Raw genomic sequence first — 23750 nt, 5'->3', positions numbered from 1 at the left:
AAGATGTATCAACTGACAAAGTTTGATGAATCTAAGCTAATAAGTATCTCAAATATTTAAATATAGCCATGGAATTTCTTAAATAGGTCACTGTCACGGTAGCTCGATCAGTAGAGCGCTTGCTCCTTGATCGGAAGGTCCTGTGTTCCAATCACTGCCGCGACTGACCTAAGTCAATAAAAATAGCAATGAAAGAAAAAGTGAGCAAGCTCACATACCCCACGCTTCCCCAAAACTCGACAATGCAACACGTAATGAATGGCACAGTGCATTTTAAATACACAGTATAATTCAAAAAAGGGGCATTACTTGCAAAAAATCATCACATCAAAACTTCTTGCATATAAGGACATTCAAATCTTTGTATGTTACAAATTTAACTGGGCTGAAGTTTCTAGATAAATAATGGAATCAAAATTTCTTGGTAATATACAAATCTATACATTATTCTGAAATACCTACAAAGTTTCAGGAAATTCAGTGCCGGAATTATGCTGACAAACTGTTATTTAAATTCCTCAGTGATTTCGATTTGTTAATGAGTGTAAGTCCATGTCCAACACATGACAGTTTACACATTTAAATAATTGATGGAAACAAAATTATGATGTAGTCATATGAATCTGTTTATATACTGTACTTATCAAATTATTTAAGGCAAAGCACACCAATTTGAAGGGGGGGGGGGGGGAGAACTATCGAAGATGGTGTGTGTGTGAGTGTGTGTTTGTGTTAAACCATTAATATTTTGATCTCAAAATCAATAGGGGTCTTTTAAGGTCATAAAATATTTCACATAGAATTTCATTATAAAAAGCTGATTCCAGTGGAGTTTCTTATTACCTAGCTGGAAAGTTTCTTCAATAAAAGGCAAAACTCTTAAGGCAAAAATAATGGAATCGGAATTTCCTGGTAATATGCACATCTACACACTGTGTACTAAATATCTGCAAAGTTTGTCCAAATTCTGTGCAGCGGTTTAAGAGGAGTTGTGCTGACAAACTGTTCATCTCTATATTCAAGATATGGCCAAAAACTTAAGTTGAAAAGTGCCCAAATTCCCAGAAAAAATAATGGAATCAGAATTTCCTGGTAATATGCACATCTACACACTGTGTACTAAATATCTGCAGAGATTGACCAAATTCTGTGCAGCGGTTTAAGAGGAGTTGTGCTGACAAACTGTTCATCTTTATATTGAAGATATGGCCAAAAATCTAAGTTGAAAAGTGCCGAAATTCCAAGAAAATATAAAGGAATCGGAATTTCCTGGTAATATGCACATCTATACATTGTGTGCTAAATATCTGCAAAGTTTGACCAAATTCTATGCAGCGGTTTAATAGGAGTTGTGCTGACAAACTGTTCACCTCTATATTCAAGATATGGCCAAAAACCTAAGTTGAAAAGTGCCGAAATTCCCAGAAAAATACGGAATCGGAATTTCCTGGTAATATGCACATCTACACACTGTGTACTAAATATCTGCAAAGTTTGACCAAATTCTGTGCAGCGGTTTAAGAGGAGTTGCGCTGACAAACTGTTCATCTCTATATTCAAGATATGGCCAAAAATCTAAGTTGAAAAGTGCTGAAATTCCCAGAAAAATAACGGAATCGGAATTTCCTGGTAATATGCACATCTACACATTGTGTCCTTAATATCTGCAAAGTTTGACCAAATTCTGTGCAGCGGTTTAAGAGGAGTTGTGCTGACAAACTGTTCATCCTTATATTGAAGATATGGCCAAAAATCTAAGTTGAAAAGTGCCGAAATTCCAAGAAATTATAAAGGAATCGGAATTTCCTGGTAATATGCACATCTATACATTGTGTGCTAAATATCTGCAAAGTCTGACCAAATTTTGTGCATTGGTTTATGAGGAGTTGCGCTGACAAACTGTTCATCTCTATATTCAAGATATGGCCAAAAATCTAAGTTGAAAAGTGCCGAAATTCCGAGAAAAAAATAAAGGAATCGGAATTTCCTGGTAATATGCACATCTACACATTGTGTCCTAAATATCTGCAAAGTTTGACGAAATTCTGTGCAGCGGTTTATGAGGAGTTGCGCTGACAAAAAAACAGGACTGACGGACTGACTGACTGACTGACTGACTGACTGACACACTGACTGACTGACTGACGGACGGGTAAAAAACATTATACCTCACGCAACTTGTTGCGTGGGGTATAACTATTCCTTCCGCAAGAGCCCAGCACTTTGAAGTGAAAGTTGCGGATCTTTCGGATGAGACCTTTAAAACCGAGGCCTTGTGTCACGGCAGGCGTTGGCACGATAAAGATCCCTCACTGCTCCATGGCCCGGAATACCGAGTAAAGGTCTAAGTTTGAAGCCCTTCACCGGTATATGGTGGCATGTACGAGTGAAAATTTATCAAAAGGGCCGTGAAACAAAATACAATCAATCAACAATCTAAAGTAGGTCATCGTGACCTAAGTTTTAGTTGACTTACTCCGAGGACCAAAGATGCATCAACCGACAAAGTTTGATGATTTTAAACCTCTTGCTATTTGAGATATTTAGATATTGCGTTAAAATTCCAAATAAGGTTACCATAACCTACGTTTTACTTGACACTATCTAAGGTTCCAAATCTATCAAGTGACGAATTTTGATGAATCTTAGCCAATTAGTATCTGAAATATTAAGATATAACCATGGAATTAGAAAAGTAAGTCACAGCGACTTACTTTTAAGTTGACAAGCTTCAGGGACAAAAGATGCATCGAGTGACCACGTATGATGATATCAAAACTCTAATTATTTGAAATATTGCCTTAAAATTCCAAACGTAGGACACCATCACCTACTCTTTGGTCGACACACTTCGAAGACCCAAGTTGCATAAACTAATAAAGTTTGATGATTTATAGCCAATTGTTCCGTTAAATATTTAAATATAGCCATTTAAATAGGTCACTGACGTACTTTTTGGATCATATACTTCGAGGCCTTAGGATGCATCAACTGACAAGGTTTGATGATCCTAGGCTTTACAGTGTTCAAAATATGCATCTAAAACAATTTGAAAAAAAGTGGCGTAGTGGTTAAAGCGTTTGCTCTAGAGTCGCGGAGTAAGAATTTGATCCTTACGTCGCGGGTTCAAATCCCACTGTAGGACATGGAGACCGGTCCTTCTGATGAGACCGTATAAAGCGAAGTCCCGTGTCGCAGTAGGTGCTGGCTCGAAAAAAGATCTCTCACTGCTCAATGGCCAGGACTGGTCAAAATGTGCAGCTCTCCACCGGCAAGTGGTGGCGTCTCCATACGAGTGAAAAATTCTCGAGAGGGACGTTAAACAACAATAAACAATTTGAAAATAAATACCTCCGAAATTCAGAAAGTAGGTCACTGTGTCCTACTTTTCGATATACATGTATATGTTTCAAGGCCCCAAGGAGCATCAACTGACAAGGTTTAAGAATCTAAACCTCTCAGGTATTCGAAGTAATGACCCTAATTGTTTTAAAATGATGAGCCGTAAAATTTAAAAAGAAGTCAAGGTGATCTACTTTTTGGTTGACACACATCAAGGCCCGATTCAGGAGCATACACAAGATTTATTTCTTCTAGGTTTTGAAGTGTCCCACCGTTCACGGTAGCTCAGTCGGTAGAGAGCTCTCTCCGTGATCGAGAGGTCGTGAGTTCGAATCTCGGCCGCAACTGAGCCAAGTCGATAAAAAAAATGGGTAGAACCTGTTCCTTCGCCATGCGCTCGGCACTTTGAAGTGAAAGTTGCGGGACCTTCAGATGAGACCTTAAAAACCGAGGTCCCGTGTCACAGCAGGCGTTGGAACAATAAAGATCCCTCACTGCTCAATGGCCCTGAGTGCTGAGTAAAGGTTCAAGTTTGAAGCCCTTCACCGGTATATGGTGACGTCTCTGTAAGAGTGAAAAATTCTCGAATGGGACGTAAAACAACATACTATCAATCAATCAATCAATCAAAGTGTCCAAAATATGCATCATAGTCTAATTGAAAACGAATACCTGCAAAATTAAAAAAGTACATCACCTTGAACTACCTTTTAGTTAACAAGACACAAGGTCCTAAGATGCATCAAGTTACAAGATTTGATGACCTTTTTCCTAATAGTGGTCAAAATATCCAAGTTTTAACAAAACGGAATTTTTAGGTCAACTTTGAACTGACCTTTAGACCACGCCCTTTGCCCCAGGGTGATTCCCTGAACTATTTAAAAATCTACAACACATTCTTATCCTTGTTTGGTGAAAATCTGCCAAGTGGTTCTTGAGAAAAAAATTTCAGTAACCTCTACTTTTGTTTTTATTTCCCTTATAATCTCCTCTTGTCTAGGGTTACATTTCTTTTCTTTTAAAATTAATGAAAGCCTTTGGGCCAAAGATACTCTGTGACAAATTTGAAAAAAATAGACCAAAGGGTTCCCGAGATATGACCCATATTCCAAAATTTACGCACACGTACAAATGGCCATGGCATTAACTATATACGCTCTTGGCTACATGATTATTATTATTTCAGTTATTATCAGGGAAATTAATATTTGTTTGAATTTAACATTATTGCAATTTATAAAGATATTGGTACAAATTTGAGCAACGCGCAAAGTTAAAGTTGTCAAAAACAACAGTGATGTATTACAGTATGCAATATAACAAAATTTTCACAATCGCACTCGTTTGCTAAAAAAATTCAAATATTTTACCAGTACTTCGTTGCATTTGATGATTTCATGACACAAAGATACAGACAGGGGAAAATGTACTTATTTCGTAAAAAGCCTTGTTAAATCATCAAATTGTAATCTCTTTTGTAATATTATTTCTTCTAAATATTTATTTGTCCATAATCAATTCAAGTAGTTAAGTTCACAACTCAATTATTACTTTTATTTTTATATCAAAAGAGGCATGCACAACATCCTCTGTTTAAAAGATATTTTCAGCATGTACGATATCCTTTTTACTGTGCCGTACAAGTGCACACGTCCTAGTTGAACTTAAAAACATAAGTAATGTAACCTATGCTTACTATTTTCACAGGACCTTACAGGTCTTTTCCGCAGTTCTAGAAGTTGAATGCCGATCTGCTGTCCAATATCGTCAAACGGTGCCCTGAGCTCGGACTCTGTTCTGTAGGGGTACGATGGTAGGGTTGTGTTTGACAACTCCTCCTGTTATAACAAGTTGAGACTTTTTTTTATTTACAAATGTATTACCGTATATACTCGCCTATAAGTCGGTTTTTTGGGAGTTAACTTTTGGTCCAAAACTCTATGTCCGACTTATAGGCGAGTCATCAAAAGCTTGGTATTTTTCTAGACGACGAAATGTAGTATTTTCAACATAACTTCGACGATTATCGTTGAGAAATGTCTGGACGTATTATATTATTTATGTATTCTAAGATTATATATAAAGTATAAGTATTTACATGTTTTCATGATTTTATTTTGATCTTAAGTGTATATTATTTATTTGATTAATTATAAACAAAAATATTTCTTTAATTAACTTGTGACTTACTGTAAATCTATCGTTTGTCGGTAAAATTGAATTGCGAACCCGATATACCGGTAATACGTTTAGCTTTAATGTATAATTATATGTACCGTCTGCAATGTTTTTGACAACAGAAATAATATTCTTAAAAAATAATTCGGAATATTATTCTGGGGCTATTAAAACTCGATTGTTTATGAATGAATATTCCCATGTGTAGTACACGATTTTCTCGGGGCACGTGCCACTAAATAAACACGGTGTCAGGTAAGGGATACAGGTAATTAAGAGACCGTAATTGCAAATAAAAGATCAAACATAGCGTTATTAAAAACTATAAATATGGCTTGGACATTGAGCACCTCCTAATTAAATATCATCAAAATGTTACTAGCCTCGTTACATAGTTCTTCACCATGCCAAAGAGACCGAGATCCGCCTAAGATCGAGATCGGTGTATAAAATATAGAAGACAAGGAATTTAACGCTTAAACAAAACAGTATAAAAAAGAAGACTAAAATGGTAGTGGTTTGGTTTGTTGAAAAATAAAAATATTAATTACCGATGTCATATCCTGACATATTATTTGAACACAGGTAAATACATTAGAGTATTGATATGAAATTTATAAGAGAAGAAAAAAGAGAGATAAAAAATCGGGGTAATTTCTCAAAATATTATTTAAAACGCGTTAAAATATTAGAGCATTGATTTGAAATTGTCCACCAATCCTGGCAAAAAGTTGTACCGACTTATAGGCGGGTCAATGGCAAATACCTCCAAAATAACCTCAAAAATTACAACCGACTTATAGGCGGACCGACTTATAGGCGAGTATATACGGTAGATACTTCTGTAGTAACCGGATGATACCTAGATAAGAAATTTCGGAAATGGCTCGACGACCGGGTACGGGATGACATTGACATCTGGTATCATGCTGTACCACGTCACTACAAAACTCCGTAATGATTTTACCCCATTGTTGACCTAATTATAATTTCAAGTATCTATGCTTTGTAAAATTGTTTCTCTCCGCTATCCTTACGTTGCGGGTCCGACTCCGACTGTGGGACATGGAGACCGGTCCTTCGGATGAGACCGTATAAACCGAGGTCCCGTGTCGCAGTAGGTGCTGGCACGAAAAAAGATCCTTCACTGCTCAATGGCCCTGAGTGCCGAGTATTGGTCAAAATTTGTAGCTCTCCACCGGCAAGTGGTGACGTCTCCATATGAGTGAAAAACTCGAGAGAGAGAGAACTTAAACAAACAAAATGCTTGCCTTACTAATTCAAACAATGTCTATGGAACGTATAAGCAAGAAAAGTGCTTAACGTTTCAGTCATCAAGGAGCGACAAAGTTACGATATTTCATTATACAAGAGACCGTTCACAGTAGCTCAGTCGGTAGAGCGCTAGCTCCGTGATCGGGAGGTCGTGATATCGAATATCGGCGGCGACTGACCTAAGTCGATAAAAAATGGGTAGCAACTTCGCCATGCGCTCGGCACTTTGAAGTGAAAGTTGCGGGACCTTCCGATGAGACCTTAAAAACCGAGGTCCCGTGTCACGGCAGGCGTTGGCAAGATAAAGATCCCTCACTGCTCAATGGCCTGAGTGCCGATTAAAGGTCAAAATTTGAGGCCCTTCACCGGTATATGGTGACGTCTCTATATGAGTGAAAAATTCTCGAATGGGACGTAAAACAACATACAATCAATCAATTGGTTTTAATCAAAAGTTACAAACAGAGATTTAATCTATGAAAAGTAGTTGAATCTTCAAGACCAAGGTTACGGGATCAAAATTCATAGTATATTTAAAAATGGTCTTGTCACAGGCACATGTAATGTTCATGTGAAATATGAAAGCCCTATCTCATTCAAAATTCATGACCAAGGTTAAAGTTTTTGTGAGAGACGAATGAGATTTAATATGTTCCCTCGCTTTCGCGAAAGCCGGAGACAATAAAAATGACAATAGACTACGTACTATTTTTGAATGTTCTCGTACAAATTAAGTCACATTTTTTTCAGTTTTTCAGTTTTCATGGAACAATACTCTAACAGCGTTAGTATCTAATATTTTTTATGATAACAACAAATGCCTAGTCTAAATGAAATGTGACGTTAACGATCAGTAATTTTCAAAAGTCAAGTAATGAATTGTAAATTGTGAACAGAGCAAACAAGCCTTAGAAATAGACTACGTATCTTTTGAATGTTCTCGTACAATACACATAAATTAAGTCACATTTTTCAGTTTTCATGGAACAATACTCTAACAGCTTTAGTATCTAATTTTTTTATGATTACATCAAGTAGGGGGCTCAGGTAACTCGACTTTATAGCTATGTAATCGGTGCCGTTTACATGCAAATTATTGGTGTTTATAAACGTAATTTTTGCGTTATTAATCATAATTATCTAGAAAATAAAAATAATGAACATAAAATTGTTCGAACTTTCATATGATGTGTGTTATGTCATTCTACTAAGTTTACAATAAAACTTAACCGGGTCGAAGTTGGGCTAAAATTGGAAGCAGAATTTCTCTTTCGTTGCATGACGCTGTAATTTTATCCCCGTGACGTTGACGGCGTCATTTTGATTGGCTTTCCGGAAGGCAATTTTTAAGGAATGAACGACATTGACTTATCACAGGGAAAGGTCACAATTTGAAGATTAATGTGGTTATTGTTGCATCCTAATGCAACGTGTAGAAGTTTGTGTATTTTCGTTTCAAAGGTGAAAGATCAAGTTTACTACGGTAAGTAAACGGAATAATTTTATGCCACATACACTATCAGAATGCTGAGAAACTTTCTTATCTGAATATTGTTGTTCTGTAATCATTTCGAAAACAATTCACCCGGATTACATTTCTAAAATCATCACCGCACGCGACTTTTGAACACTGTTTCTAACATGCATAATTTTTTATCGTAATACAGGAGAAAATGGAAAATTTAAGATTAAATTTCTTTAGACCTCTTGGAAGAAATCTATGAAAACTATGGTCATTTCTAACTACAAATTTAATTGTGTAGCCAGGATTTCCTCAGAAACACCCCATAATTAACTGAACTTCTAAAAACTTGTGATATAGTAAAAGAAAATTTTATTTTATTTACTTATAAAATTACTTATTTATTTTTGCTTATGAACAAGATACTTTGGTTAATTTTTGTTTCAGCAAGTATAGTTAGACTTCTGAAATGATGGATCATTCCATATCATGACTATGGTACCCGCCGGTAGTAGCTGATGCCCGAGATGAACTTACGCTCAACTTGTCCTGGAATTATGGATAATTCAGAATAAATATAAACAATTATTAATTGATATTGAAAATGTAATACCATTGTATTTTAAAGATCTGTATGAAATAAAATTGTGAATTAACTGTACTAATTTCTTTTTCCCCAACCCTTGCAGACCTGTTTACTCTTACGGTTACGCCGTATTTTGTACGGATTTTCAGTCCAAATACGTCTTACGTTTTGCTATAACAAAAATACAGAAATCCATTCATATGGATTTTAGCAAATAGTTTTCGTTATCTGTCTCAGTTTGATGCTTTTAAATCGCTAAAGAAGAGAAAATTTTCAAACATTTAAGTTGCCAAAACGCGGTGGTTTAAAAAATGACAGAAATCACTCAAAAGAGAGCAGTGTATGACGTTTTGCTTTGTTATTAAACCATGTTTTGATAATCAGAAATGTAGTTGTTTTCTAGTAATATATGTACAAACGATGAAAAGTGAAATCTTACGGGCAAATGCCAAATCTCACTGACAAATCTAATGAAAAATACTGAGAGACAACAATTTGGGTAAACAGGTCTGCCCTTGCCATGTTCATAATTTTGAAAGCTTTCTTCCTGCGATGTCGGGCAGTTCTCCGGCTTTTGGTGACCATATTTGATTTAGAAGACTATTTCCATAAATCTTTTAAAAGTAATAAATTAAATCTTATTATTCGTAATTTACATGATTTTGAAAGCATTTTATCAGTAAGATGTTGTGTCGGGCATTTTCACTATTGGTGGCCATATTGGATATTTTGCTTCCATTTTGAATATTTGTCAGCTGCCATGGAAACAAAAATTAGTACTTGCATAGACCTTTCCGAAAATATATAGTTTGCCATACTTCTAAATATAATAAGACCCTATCCCTTTAAAATTACTTAGATTTAAAGGATTTTCTTTCCTTTCATATGCCATCATTTAGTACCAATGTATAGTTAAACTTTCTTACATAAAATGACAGTATTTACAAAATTGAAAATTTCATAACTTCTGTTCTACTTGGAGAATTTTTTCACGAAGTCAAGTTTTTTTTTTATATTTCTTAATGTGTCCATGTTCATGCTATATATATTTATTTGAATATATCTCGTCGAAAATCTGTACCTCCTAAACCCCTATAAATACATCACATGCCTATTCTAAATGAAATGTGATGATAACTATCAGTAACCATACTCAAAATTCAAGTAATGAAACTATAGGAATTGTGAACAGAGCAAACAGGCCTCGGGAAACATCAGAGGTGGATCAGGCGCCATTGAGTAGTAACCATATCTTGTCGATCGGTCACACGAGCCGTGTTCCTTTGACATTATCGGGTAGAAATCTGTAGTCAATTCAGTATGAAAATAATGGCCTCACGATTTGTAGCAGAATTTTAAACAGAAAGGTGAAGGATGTAGATGACTTTTACAACACAGTAATTCTGTAACTAATTATAAATAACACAAGCAAGAAATTCAATACATGGATTGGTTTATAATTTTTGATTGAATTTGAATAGAAATGGCGTAAATAAAATCCTAAAATATAAAGAAATCGTGGGTATTCTTTGGTGTTCAATTATGCGACTTTGTGATATTTTCTGTAAAAATTTATACAAATTTTTGCACACATTTTATGACATATTACAAAATCTTACAAAAAATTTCAAAAATAACTCCGGCGATCATTATTAAAGTTATCTACATGAAAATAAACTATTACACTTATTGCTAATTTCTAATAAAAGTTTGTTATATATCCTTAACAACAAATTTGGTTTCACTCTCTAGACAAGACGGTCTCACTTGTCGCAAATGTGAAAAAAATTAAACTCACCACTACTGAAATTGACACTGTTTGACACAACCATGTTTTGGTATTTATACTGCCGAAGCACAGTACGGAAGCTATCGAAATTATACATTTTAAAAGCCTTGCATATAATTAATAAAATAATTAATAAAATAGTAAATAGGAATTGTTACCTTTGTTATGATATTTCTTTCATAAAGTTGATGGAATTCATCACAAAGAATTTCAGCTAATTCTGTAGCGTAGTAGAGCACAATACAGAGAAACACAGCACCTAAAAATGTTTAAAGATATATGACATGTTAAAAGTCATACGAAACGGTTTTAAACACAAGGATTTTACTTTTTGAATATAGAGATTGGTATTAAAGAATGTCAGATTATGTTTAGTACAAAAATACCTTTGCTTAACTGGGAAATGAAGGGGAAATTGCTATATGCTTAATGTTAATTAACTTGCGGTTGAATGACGTCACAAAGTCCCTTTGGTGTAAATAACGCATTAAACCTCGTGTAATTTAAACGTATCTTACTGAGGTAATTTTTGCTAATTTTTTTATAGATATAAATGTGATTATGTTTTCAGATGAACTATCTGATTCTATAGTGCAGTCGACTCTGTTTGAACTAGTCGTTGATTAAGCACAGCAACTGAAAACGAAAGCTTTTCATCATGGGGTGGTCTTGATGAATACTAGCTGCAGATCTGTAGCTCACTGGTCTGAAAAAATTGGGGTGGACGACCAGAGAGCTACAGTGCCACCCATTGAAAAAAGTTTGTATTTATTGTGCAGAAAAAAAGAGCTGTTTCTCGTTTTTTTCATAGTATATATAAAAATATTACTAACGTGTGTTCCTAACATATTCTTTTACTACTTCCACAACAAAACTGTCTGTACACGTCATGTACGATCGCAGCACGTTGGATAGAATTGTCTTGCCACCCAAAATGACAGTATAAATAGGCAAATTTTCGATAGCATCATTTTCAGGCCCAGGAGGACTATTTACAACGGCTTTTGGAAATGTTATTTTTTGGAAGTGGTTTAAAAGAATATGTTAGGAACACACGGTTTGTTATATTTTGAGACGACAACGTAAATAATTAATGTAATAACCTTCTTCTTTATTATCATCACTTATTCACATTTGTAGGTATGTTCATCCTCACAATGTCAAGGTTTTGTGATTTCAGAACTCCACACAAACCCTTGACATAAGTCGTTATTTAAAAGTTGGGCTTGAAAGAGCTCTACTATTTCATTTGTTCCTGGTCTAGGACCGGAACCAATCAGGTTCTGTTTACTGTAGATTCCTTTTTTTTTTACATGATGACTTAAAATCGCCTTCAAAACTTAGACGTAATCGCGAGAATATAAATTCTCCAATGCTCTTATGACGAAGACTTTTTAATGCACTCCAGCTTAAAAAGAATAAAAGCCAGTAATTTTATTTTTCGAGTGGTGCCTATACATTAACGAATCTACGTACAGTATATACTGCTGCGTTTAAGGTGATTATTTTGCATTAGTTGTTAGAAGTTAGTCATAATTAATCTTGGGGTAGTTACCGGTTAGTTATGACTTTTTGATAATGCTAGATGATACGTAGTTTGTTTTGAACACGTGACCCGGTATCAGTATCCCGATGGATGTTTCAATAAATTACACCTTATTTCTAAATTGTTCACATACAGGTGACTCTCGATTGCTCGAACTCCGATCTCTCGAAGTGAACCCCCGGTCCCGTTTTTTTTCTTCTATATAACTAAGCAAATTTACTTCCTATCTCTCGAACTTCCGATCTTTCGAAGTTCTCTATTTCTCGAACCAAGACCTGGGTCCCGTTACACACATTTCATCGTTTTTTACTCTCTATCTCTCGAAGTTTTGATTGCGCGTGTGCATGCCAATCAAGCGTAAAATTAATGCAGCTTGGACTTACCTGGATAACGGTGAACGCCTCGGGCTGGCATGTAGGTGTTAATTGGGTGTTTACATAGATGACACTATACCTGTGAGCATCCGAGTGTTTATATAATTAATTGGTTACAATTGGTAAACTATAAACGAATTGCTTCATAACTTATTTTGACTTGACAGCGAGACGATAATTTTTAGAAAATAATTTAAGAGACATGTCAATAATTTTTCATAGATTATGAAGGTTTATTAGAATTTACATAATCCCAGTATGACAAACACTGCACAAGAAATCCTATCTGAAGAACTGAATACCCATTTAATATGAGAAATCTGGTGAAGGACACGATGAAGCCCGGAGGGTAGCCACACCGACGATTGCTATTCAGGTTTCATGTTATCATGAAATGAGAACAAATAAATACTGAAACTTAAAGAGATCGTTTTATTTATTCAAAATACGATCATTGTAGTGAATTACCTGTAAAATACGAATAAAAACGTGCAATAACATTATCGACATGTGCTTCCGGTATTTATAATAGTAGAACAATGATGATCGGAACTGAAAATTCCGGATTTTATTCACTTTCTATCTCTCGAACCCCTCAATCTCTCGAACTTTTCTTGCGGTCCCTTGAACTTCGAGAGATCGAGAGTCACCTGTATCTTAAACGCTCCTTTGACTATTTAAATCATTATTTTAAATTCTATAATGTTCAAAACCTTTCATTGGCGAGTTCTATTTTGGGGCAATTATCTCTTAACCGAAATATAACTGAATATTCCTGGAAGTCACTCCTTACTGGCTGTATGCAGAATAGGTGAAAAATATATGTTATGAAGAATCGAAGTGCTCTTCTCATGAAAAAAAATAATAATTTGTAGGAATCATAATCTTTTGGCATTGGATTACCTTTTTTCATCTCTCTGGATCTCACGGAGAGAAAATTCTTCCAATCTTGGGCGGCAGCTTTTTCTATAACTTCTTTGTTTTCAGACTTCCCAGGCAGGTAAATTAAATCCTTTTCGAGACGTATCGGCCTTAAAAAAATATTGAAAGTTTTCTTTACCCCTCAATTACAAAGTGCATCTTCGAATTCCGTAGGGAGAAATAAACCCATTTTGTGTATTATTTTGTTTCAGTTGAAAACTTGAAATGTTCTGTCTGAATATTCTCACTCATCTACGTATAATTTTTGAAGGATAAATCATGATAAAATTGAAAATCTAAGGGGAAGTATTCGAGGTGATTGCACAAAATGCGTGATGTCACAAAAATTAAGAGCATTACTATTTCCCAGATCGCAAATATGTAAATGCTTAGTTTTAAAAGTCGCATTACAAATGGGTTCATGCATAATACATGTATTTATATGACCGTTTTATAAAGATGTACAAATGCAATTGTATAAGGTTCGATCATTTATTAGATTCCATTCCGCCGTATGATTGTTAATCAAACAATCTATCAAACAGCCGTACAAGAAATAAAACACGAGCGCAGCTTAATTTTTTGGATTAAATATGGACAAAAATAAAGACTTTATTATGCTGAATGTGCACATTGTACAGACCTACGGCTCACGATAAAAAAAAAAAAAACAAAAACAAGAGGCCCAAGGGCCTTAATGGTCACCTGAGTACAATACAACAATTTAGAGGATCCATAAACTGATAAATGAAGCTTTGTTGCCCAACAGCAAGAAAAATAGTATGATTAGCATCAACAAAATAATTGGTCTAGTATCTATCTGCCCCCCCCCCTCCTCCAATTTATCACTATTCCCATGCAGACTATTAACATAACGTCCATTATTTAACCCCTATTATTCCTTCTCACAATGGCCTCTCTTGGCCAGTGAAGAACATTTAAAAAGATAAGTTATTTTTGTCTCATTTTTATTCATCTATTATTTCCAAGTCATTAAAACTATAAAAGTACTTTTTTTATTATACAATAAATTTTCTTGCATAATTCTCTTATTCTATTAAGCTTTCAAATACATTATGTACAATGATTAATTATCAAAGGTGAATGGCTAAGGGGAATAACTTTGCTCAGTAGAATACAAGTTAATAGAGCCCTGGCCAGGACCAGAAAACTTGACTAAATGGTCCAGGTGTTCAAAATTCTGGTAAAAATACCCTTGCATATTAAAACTTTTACTCTGTTTGCCTTAAACATCCAGAGAAGCACAGAAGATTTTCAAAGAAATGCCTTTTCACCATATTATTAAATAAACAAAGCCCCATCCTTACACCAGAACATCTGACCCATTGGCCACAAACTCACAATTCTGAAAGAAGCACCCTTTCTCATCATAACTATACACTTGTTTCTTTAGTTTATAACCAGTAGTAGATAAAAAAAAATTTGGAAGAAATTATGCATTTTCACTATATACATGTAATCAATAGAGCTCCCCCCCCCCACCCACCCACCAAAACCCCTAACCCAGGGGCCATGAATTTCACAATTTTGGAAGAGGCATTCTTCCTTATCATAACCATACACTTCCTTTGTTTGAAAAATACTCAGGAGCAGAGAAGAAGATTTTCAAAGAATTCATGCCTTTTCCCTATATAATCAATAGAGCCCCCCCCCCCCAACACCGGAACCCCTGACCCTGGGGCCATGAATTTCACAATTTTGGAAGAGTCACTCTTGCTCATCATAACTATATACTTACATGTAGTTGTTTATTTAATACCCAGGAGCTGAGAAGAAGATTTTCAAAGAAATAATGCACTTTCACTATATGATCTATATAGCCCCGCCCTAGCACCAGAACCCCTGACCCTTGGGCCATGAATTTCACAATTTTGGTAGGGGACTCAATGCTTATCACAATGATGCCAACAGTTTGACTGCTTGATGTCCAGGAGTAAAGAAGAAGATTTTTAAAGATTGCATTAATTTTGGTGGTTTTAGCCCCACCCCTCGGGCCCCAGGGGGGCAGGGACCATGAAATTCACAATTTTGTTCCCCTTCACCCATAGATGCTATATGCCAAATTTAGTTGAAATTGGCTGAGCGGTTTCAGAGAAGAAGCTAAAAATGTTCAAATGTTAACGCACATCGCACGACGCACGCCGACGGACAAAAACGGATAGCAATAGGTCACCTGAGTGACTCAGGTGACCTAAAAAAAAAACATACAATCAATCAATCTATCCTGTTGTTGTCCATCCTGTTACGTGTACATTTATAACAGTAAAGAGAATTTTTATTACAGGAAAAACTAATACTACATAAAATGAAGATCTGAGACCTACCTTGTCATTAATCTAGCAATTAATTTTCGTACAGTTTTTTTATGAAGTAGCACATAAAATGAATACACCCTGAGTGAGGAAAAATTGGTTCAAATATATATGTTAAAACATTAAAAGTGATTTTGTAACAGGAAAGACATACACTGTAACAGTCATATTGTAACAGTTGGATACATTTTCCTAAAATCAGAAAAAAAAAATGTCGACTTTAATTTGTCATATTTAATATTATTATCATATTAATACTCCGTAATATTCCTTTTATTTTTTGTTCTTTTTTTTTCAATTAAAAAAATCCCTTTGTGGGACGTGGAGACCGGTCCTTCGGATGAGACCGGATAAATCGAGGTCCCGTGTCGCAGTAGGTGCTGGCACGAAAAAGACCCCTCCCTGCTCAATGGTCGTAAGTGCCGAGTATAGGACAAAATTTGCAGCTCTCCACCGGCAAGTGGTGACGTCTCCATATGAGTGAAAAATTCTCGAGAGGGACGTTAAACAACATACAAACAAACAAATCAATTTAAAAAAGATAATTCTTTATAGTAAAGGATTTCTTAATATAAGATTGTAACAGGAAAGACAGGGATTGTTATAGAAAAGACATATATGCATAAGCAAGCTTTTTTTCTAAATGTAAATCCAGTTTTGTTTTGTATTGAATATGTAATTCAGTAATAATTCTAGTTATAACTGTCAAATGGTAAAACTATTAAACATAATGTTGATCAGTTTCAAAATCGTCAAAAATTATGTCACTCTGACTTCTGTTTCAATGAAAAACTATTACCGGTTCTTTTTTTTTGTCATTCTTTCACATTCTAGTTTGAACAAATTTTATAATTATTTTTGCACCTCTTAATAGCGAAACTTGTATTATTTTATCTTAACAGGAAGGACAACATTTTTAGGAGAATCAGATCTTTGATCTCTTCTTACTCTGTAATCAAATAATTTCTAGGTGGGAGTTCCGTGTTTTTGTGTTCTTCAGATATGATAAATTTGTTGATTTTCCTGAGATTTTATTTCTGCGGATTTTGATAATGACTGACTTATAAATTACAAAATTATCAAAATCGTGTTCGATAAGGAATTTCCATGAATATGATCTGAGTATTTTAACATTATTTAAACAAATTAGATTCTGATCATTCATAGATAACAGATAAAGAGACGGTGTTTGAACTTCAGCGAACAGTTGCATAGCACGGTATGTGCATAATCATTCAACCTTTTTAAGTTGATCTTTTAATATTTCCAGTTCTATTTGTTTTCTCTGAGATAACACTTTGAAAGTTAGTTGAGTTGATTTCTTGATCATTCTACCGGAATGTAAATTTCACCGAGCGAAAGGTCAGGAGCTAAGAAGGCCTAATATGCATGTAATTATCGTGCGGCTGTCTTTGTGTCCGACGCTAAGGAGGCCTAAAATGCATGTAATTCTCGTGCTGCTGTCTATGTGTTTGATGTCAGTGGGCGGGGTCTATTGAAATTGATATGCGAGGCCTCGTGTAATTTAAATCTATTAGTCTACGTTTTTAAAATCTAAATTTACAATTTTATTTCACAATGAAATGGAAATATAAGGAATCACTGTCTATTTAGTAGAGTATGCCAGGGCATCAACGATAGTTGGAAACGTGGAATAATTTGCATAACGGGCGAAATCGTTTACTACTAGACAGTGATTCCTTAATTAACCCCGGATCGTAAGTTTATTTCTCTTGTAGTTCCTTTCGGGTTAAAACATAATAAAACGTCCGCCTCTACAGCTATACAAACATGTTCTTCACTAGTGTAAAAAGAGATACGATTGAACAAATTTTTCACGGAAATGCATTATATACATGTACATTGTTGAGTTTAAAAATTAAGCCGCTAAATATGTTGTTGGTATATGTAACTTAGAAATACCACATAATTATATCAGGTATAGTAATCTGGGGACTGTGAGCTAGTAAGCAAATGTTTCAAGATTATGAAATAATTTTTTGGGGGGGGGGGGATTCGTCCCGTGTTTCCCCCTTTACAATAAGTGTAAATGATTAGAAGTCCCCCCCCCCCCCAGTTTTTTCAGTCGTATTAATTAAAGTGAGCTAAAGGATTGAAAATATTTAAGGTACACAAGTTAAATGAAGAGCGACTGCATTTATTTACATAGATAAACAAGCGATCCTTTATGGCTCTATCAAATACATTTAATGACATACGTGGATACCCAGTGCACCATGAATGTGCTAATGCCAATGTCGATACTGGATTCCGGAAGGCAGCGCCCATATGCATTGCTAGGATTGATGAAAATTCGGAGGAGAGGATCATTCATTTCTTCTTTGAAAACTAAAACAGCAAATATGTATTTCTGCAGCTTGAAAAAAAACTCAAAACATAAAAAACAATTCAATATAATAAAGCTCACATTATAAAAAAAAAACAAAACAAATAACACTGCAATACAAGCGTAAAATAGTTTTCATCATCCGAATCCAAATATCACAAACAGGGCAGCGAGGTTTACGGAATTTCTATTTTTCAGCTTCAGAAGTGGGTAATTTTGTTTGATTCTATGTACCGAAAAGGCTACTTTAAAAATTCAAATGCATTTCAGCTGAAATCTCAAATTGCAAATATAATTTGGAGATATACATATATATATATATATATATATATATATAAAAAGAATGGCTGTCAAGCTTGCATCTGACTTGATTTCGTTAGGTATTTAATGAAACAAGTGTTTTGCATTATAACCATCTTATAATCATCAAATAAAACATTCACATGCATATGACAAGATAAGGAGAACCTGTAATAGTTTTGACCAAAGCGTTGAAATCGTTGGTCTTTTGATCGTTGAAAAACACAGCAATTTCTCCAGATATTGGTTTGGCTCTAATTTTTCCTGGAAGAAAAATCGACTAAAATGTATATAATCACTGTCTCAATAGCTCAGATTTGAACTCGATGTTGTTCTTTGTTGCCTTGTCAATTCTTATTATAGCAAGATATGCTGCAAAACAAAATTGAAATATTTATACTTTGAAGGCGGAACGTTCTTCTTCACAACTGCAGAATTTGTGATTAACACCTGTTCAGTGCTTACCTGCTTTTTTAGATTTGTATAATTATCATTATCAAAAATTTTATAAAAACCAGAAGTCCCTGATGAGACTGTAGCTCTACTGGTTTGTACTTAAAAGTAGCACTTGGACTTGAAACTTTGCAACAGCAATAACTAGAGTAATGATCTTTGTTGTAGTCTCTTTTTGTTTTATTGAGATTTTTGCAGTATTAAGATTTACTGCAATCAGACTAAATCTATGGGAGGATTAGTCTTTTAAAAGAATTTTACAGAAATTTCAATTTTAGTAACCATGACAACATCATTCAACCAAATCAAAAAACAATAAAGACAATTTTCTATCATAGTGTAGTCTACTTGTGTGTCAAGTTATACTGAAATCATACCAAAACTGTAGGAGGAATAGGGTTTTAAGAGTTTCACAGAAATTTCTGTTTTTAGTAACCATGGCAACACCGTTCATTGAAATCAAAAATCGATATATAGAATTATGTATCATAGTCTAGTCTACCTCTGTGCTAAGTTATAATGAAATCAGATCAAAACTGTAGGAGGAGTAGCATTTTTTAAGTATTTCAAGGAAATTTCTATTTTTAGTAACCACGGCAACACCGTTCATCGAAATCAAAAACCGATATACACATTATGTGTCTTAGTGTAGTCTAATTGAGTGCTAAGTAAAACTTAAATCGGACCAAAACTGTAGGAGGAGTAGTGTTTTAAAAATATTTCAAGGAAATTTCTATTTTTAGTAACCATGGCAACACCGTTCATCGAAATCAAAAACCGATACACAGAATTATGTATCTTAGTGTAGTCTACTTGTGTGCTAAGTTATATTGAAATCAGACTAAAACTGTAGGAGGAGTAGCGTTTTGAGAAATTGTTTACAGACGGACGGACAGACAGACAGACGGACGGACGACGGACACTTTATTATCGCATAAGCTCTTCTGGTCTCTGACCAGTAGAGCTAATAAGGATGTAAAATATTATTATGTATTTGGCTAAAAGAGAGAGCAGATGCTTACTCTAGAGAGAATAAAAATATACATAACCGTTGGCCACGAGGGGGTTGATCTTTTCACCTGGACGGTTCCAAGAAAACGATTCATTAGAATGCAGTTGTTTAATCGTTTATCAAAAGTTACATTGGTTAGGATGAAGGGACAACCAATAGTATTGTAGTGACCATAGGTCAGCTGTTGGTATGAATTAGTTACAACATATAAAATTTAAAGATTGGAAATTATATTTTAATGTGCATTAGGAAATTAAAGAGTGTTGGAGGACAGAATAATAATTATTAAAATTCAAATATAAAGTTATTATTGCAAATTTTGAAGGAATTACAAATATGGAGGTGTGCGGATACAGGGGTATAAAAATGCGGGGACGGACCCAATTTAGTCAGAAACTGGATTGTGTCTGGCTATGCTTGCATTTTACACAGGTGAGATAATTTTTAGACTTACCATGAACCATGGGTCTAGACCTTCATCTGAATTTCTTAGACTATAAGCACTTGGGCCGAAACTGGTAATAATGCAGCAAATCTTTAGTGAAAACTATTTAGCCATTTTCATAATAATTTCAGGATTTAAGAAAAGTTTCAATATATGACCACATAGGGACTTAATCCCAGAGGCGTCAAATAAGTTGTACAGGGCTACAAGTAGCTACTCTGTTATCAAACAAGCTGCCTGTTACCTGTCCATTAATTCCAAATATTCAATAGTTATGGCCAAGGTTAGAGTTATTTTTCTTTCAAAAGTGAATGAAACTCTAAGATCAAGATCAAATCAAGTCTTAATATTGTTGGTACCCAAGGGGGGGGGGGGGGGTGTTGCTAAAACGCGGAACGGAAAGCGGAACGGAACGGAAAACGGAAAATTTAATGTCAAGTTTTTCAATTCAGACATAGGGAGCAATTTTCTTTATCTAATACATGTAGTTCGTATCTACATATAATTAATAGTTACCGTAACAATGTGATTTATTTATGATTTTTTTTTCCTCAGAACATTAGCATATACATGCATTTGTCAATAAAATACACACTAATTAGACTGCATCCCAATTATCTATCAGAATGTCTCACTTATCATGCGCGGATCTAGAGGGGGGGGGGGGGTCCGGACCCCCCCCCCCCCCCCCGTGAAATTTGCAGTTATAACATGTATAAACCAAACCGATTAAAAGTGACCATGTGCCCCCCCCCCTCTAGAAAACGCCCCCTCTCCTCGAAAACGCGGATCTAGGTCTGAAAGGTCATAGGATGAAGCTTTAGAAGTCAACGACTAACCCCCACCCCCACGAAACAGGTTTTTCACGTTTGCAATCTAATTAAAATTAGATGTTCCGAAAACGATACCGCTTCTCAAACGGATTCTGAACATCTAATTTTAATGAGATTGTCACCTTTGGGAAAGGGAGTTTACGTTTTTTTTTGTTTTGTTTTGTTTTTTGCTTTTGTTGTTGTTGTTTTTGCTTGTCAAGAAATTTCTATTTTTATATTTGACTGAGGTGAACCCCTCCCCCCCCCCCCCCGGTAAAAAAATTCCTGGATCCGTGCATGCTTATCACTCATCCAAATCTGAGTTTTAAACCAGAAATCTCTGACGAGACTGTAGCTCTACTGGTTGTATTTATAAAGGAAGATAAAAGTAGCACTTGGACTTGAAACTTTGCAACAGCAATAAACAGAATAATGATCCTTGGTTAAGTCTCTTTTGTGGCAAGATTTATTATAACATCAGACTAAAACTATAGGAGGAGTAGCCTTTTAAAACAATTTTACAGAAATTTTGATTTAAGTTACCATGGCAACATCATTCAACAAAATCAAAAAACAATAACACCAATTATGTATCTCTGTAGTCTACTTGTATGCCACATTATACTGAAATCAGACAAAAAGTGTAGGAGGAGTAGCGTTTTGAAAGTATTTCAAGAAAATTTCTATTTTTAGTAACCATGGCAACACTGTTCATCGAAATCCGAAACTGGTATAGAGAATTATGTATCTCAGTGTAGTCTACTTGTGTGCTAATTAGTTTTACTAAAATCAGACCAGAACTGTAGGGGTAGCATTTTGAAGGTATTTCAAGGAAATTTCTATTTTTAGTAACCATGGCAACAATGTTCATCGAAATCAGAAAATCAATATAAAGAATTATGTATCTTAGTGTAGTCTACTTGTTTGCCAAGTTATACTGAAATCAGATCAAAACTGTAGGAGGAGTAGCATTTTGAAAGTATTTCACAGAAATTTCTATTTTTAGTAACCATAGCAACATCGTTCATCGAAATCAAAAACCGATATACAGAATTATGCATCTTAGTATAGTCTACTTGTGTGCCAAGTTATATTGAAATCAGATCAAAACTGTAGGAGGAGTAGCATTTTGAAAGTATTTCACAGAAATTTCTATTTTTAGTAACCATGGCAACACCGTTCATCGAAATCAAAAACCGATAAAAAGAAATATGTATCTTAGTATAGTCTACTTGTGTGCCAAGTTATATTGAAATCAGATCAAAACTGTAGGAGGAGTAGCATTTTGAATGTTATTCACAGAAATTTCTATTTTCAGTAACCATGGCAACACCGTTCATCGAAATCAAAAACCGATACACAGAATTATGTATCTTAGTGTAGTCTACTTGTGTGCCAAGTTATATTGAAATCAGATCAAAACTGTAGGAGGAGTAGCATTTTGAATGTTTTTCACAGAAATTTCTATTTTTAGTAACCATGGCAATACCGTTCATCGAAATCAAAAACCGATACACAGAATTATGTATCTTAGTGTAGTCTACTTGTGTGCCAAGTTATACTGAAATCAGACCAAAACTGTAGGAGGAGTAGCATTTTGAAAAATTGTTTACAGACGGACAGACAGACAGACAGACAGACGGACGGACGACGGACACCTTACTATCGCATAAGCTCTTCTGGTCTCTGACCAGTAGAGCTAAAAATGGCTTATTCGTCAAAGACAAAATTGTCAGTATTGATTATGAAAGACAGAGTATACATGTATATACATTTGTGTTAGAGAAAACGATCACTGGCATTAAGAAAACAATTTAAAAAAAAAGTTTATTACAACTACAGGAGTGTTGATGAAATCCACAGGGACCTGAAACGGAGATTTAAGAAAGATAGCATACATGTATAAATGACCAAATAGTGCAAAATAGCTTAAATTGATTACACGGAATAACGTCAAAATGAAATTGATGGGGAAATTACATATTTTCGCAAAAACATATAGAGTTGTTATTTATATTTAAGTATTGGGGGGGGGGGGAGGGGCGGGGGTTACAGAGATGTACGTTATCCACACTTAAGGAGCATGGGTACATATGCATTGAAAATTATGGAATTTTTCGCTCATATGGCTCATAAGGATATCGAGTACCTGCCGTTCATATTAATCAGAGTGATCTTCAATAAATTTCTCCAACGTATCCATATTTTACCACAACATGATACATGTGTATGTACAGCATTATATATTTTCTGTTCCGTTTTCCGTACCCTGTGCTTTGTCTATGTTCAGACATCTTCATAAATAAGAGAATGAACATGACTAAATCAACTCGTATTTTAATAATTAAGGATTAAATATGAAAAATTTATATGATGTATACTGTTTCTGGTATTATTTATATATCTTAAGTGATTTAACCTTGAATAATATTTTCCGTTTTCCGTTCCGCGTTTTAGCAACACTCCCCAAGGGGGGATCTTGTCAGAAGGAATACACATGTGAAATATGAAAGCCCTAGTTCCAACCATTCAAAAACGTTAGGTCAAGATAAAAGCATTTCAAAAGTAGATCAAA

General features: G+C 34.9%; 1 protein-coding gene across 2 annotated transcripts in view; it reads right to left on the bottom strand.

Annotated features, from left to right (window-relative positions):
- LOC133199029 (uncharacterized) overlaps window positions 1-23750 on the bottom strand; it is a 54066-nt gene that overhangs the window by 4152 nt on the left and 26164 nt on the right. For both annotated transcript variants that reach the window (XM_061334917.1, XM_061334916.1), the window contains exons 3-7: window positions 18622-18717; window positions 18026-18155; window positions 13456-13583; window positions 10791-10891; window positions 5039-5180 (exon numbers count right to left, since the gene is read on the bottom strand). In XM_061334917.1, coding sequence (XP_061190901.1) covers window positions 5039-5180; window positions 10791-10891; window positions 13456-13583; window positions 18026-18155; window positions 18622-18717 — 597 coding nt within the window. The remainder of the gene's footprint in view (window positions 1-5038; window positions 5181-10790; window positions 10892-13455; window positions 13584-18025; window positions 18156-18621; window positions 18718-23750) is intronic.

The sequence above is a fragment of the Saccostrea echinata genome, unplaced genomic scaffold (genome assembly GCF_033153115.1).
Source record: "Saccostrea echinata isolate AGI-Se365-2 ecotype Australia unplaced genomic scaffold, CSIRO_AGI_Sech_v1 ptg000033l, whole genome shotgun sequence".
Lineage (NCBI taxonomy): Eukaryota > Metazoa > Mollusca > Bivalvia > Ostreida > Ostreidae > Saccostrea > Saccostrea echinata.
This window is presented reverse-complemented; position numbering and strand designations above follow the sequence as displayed.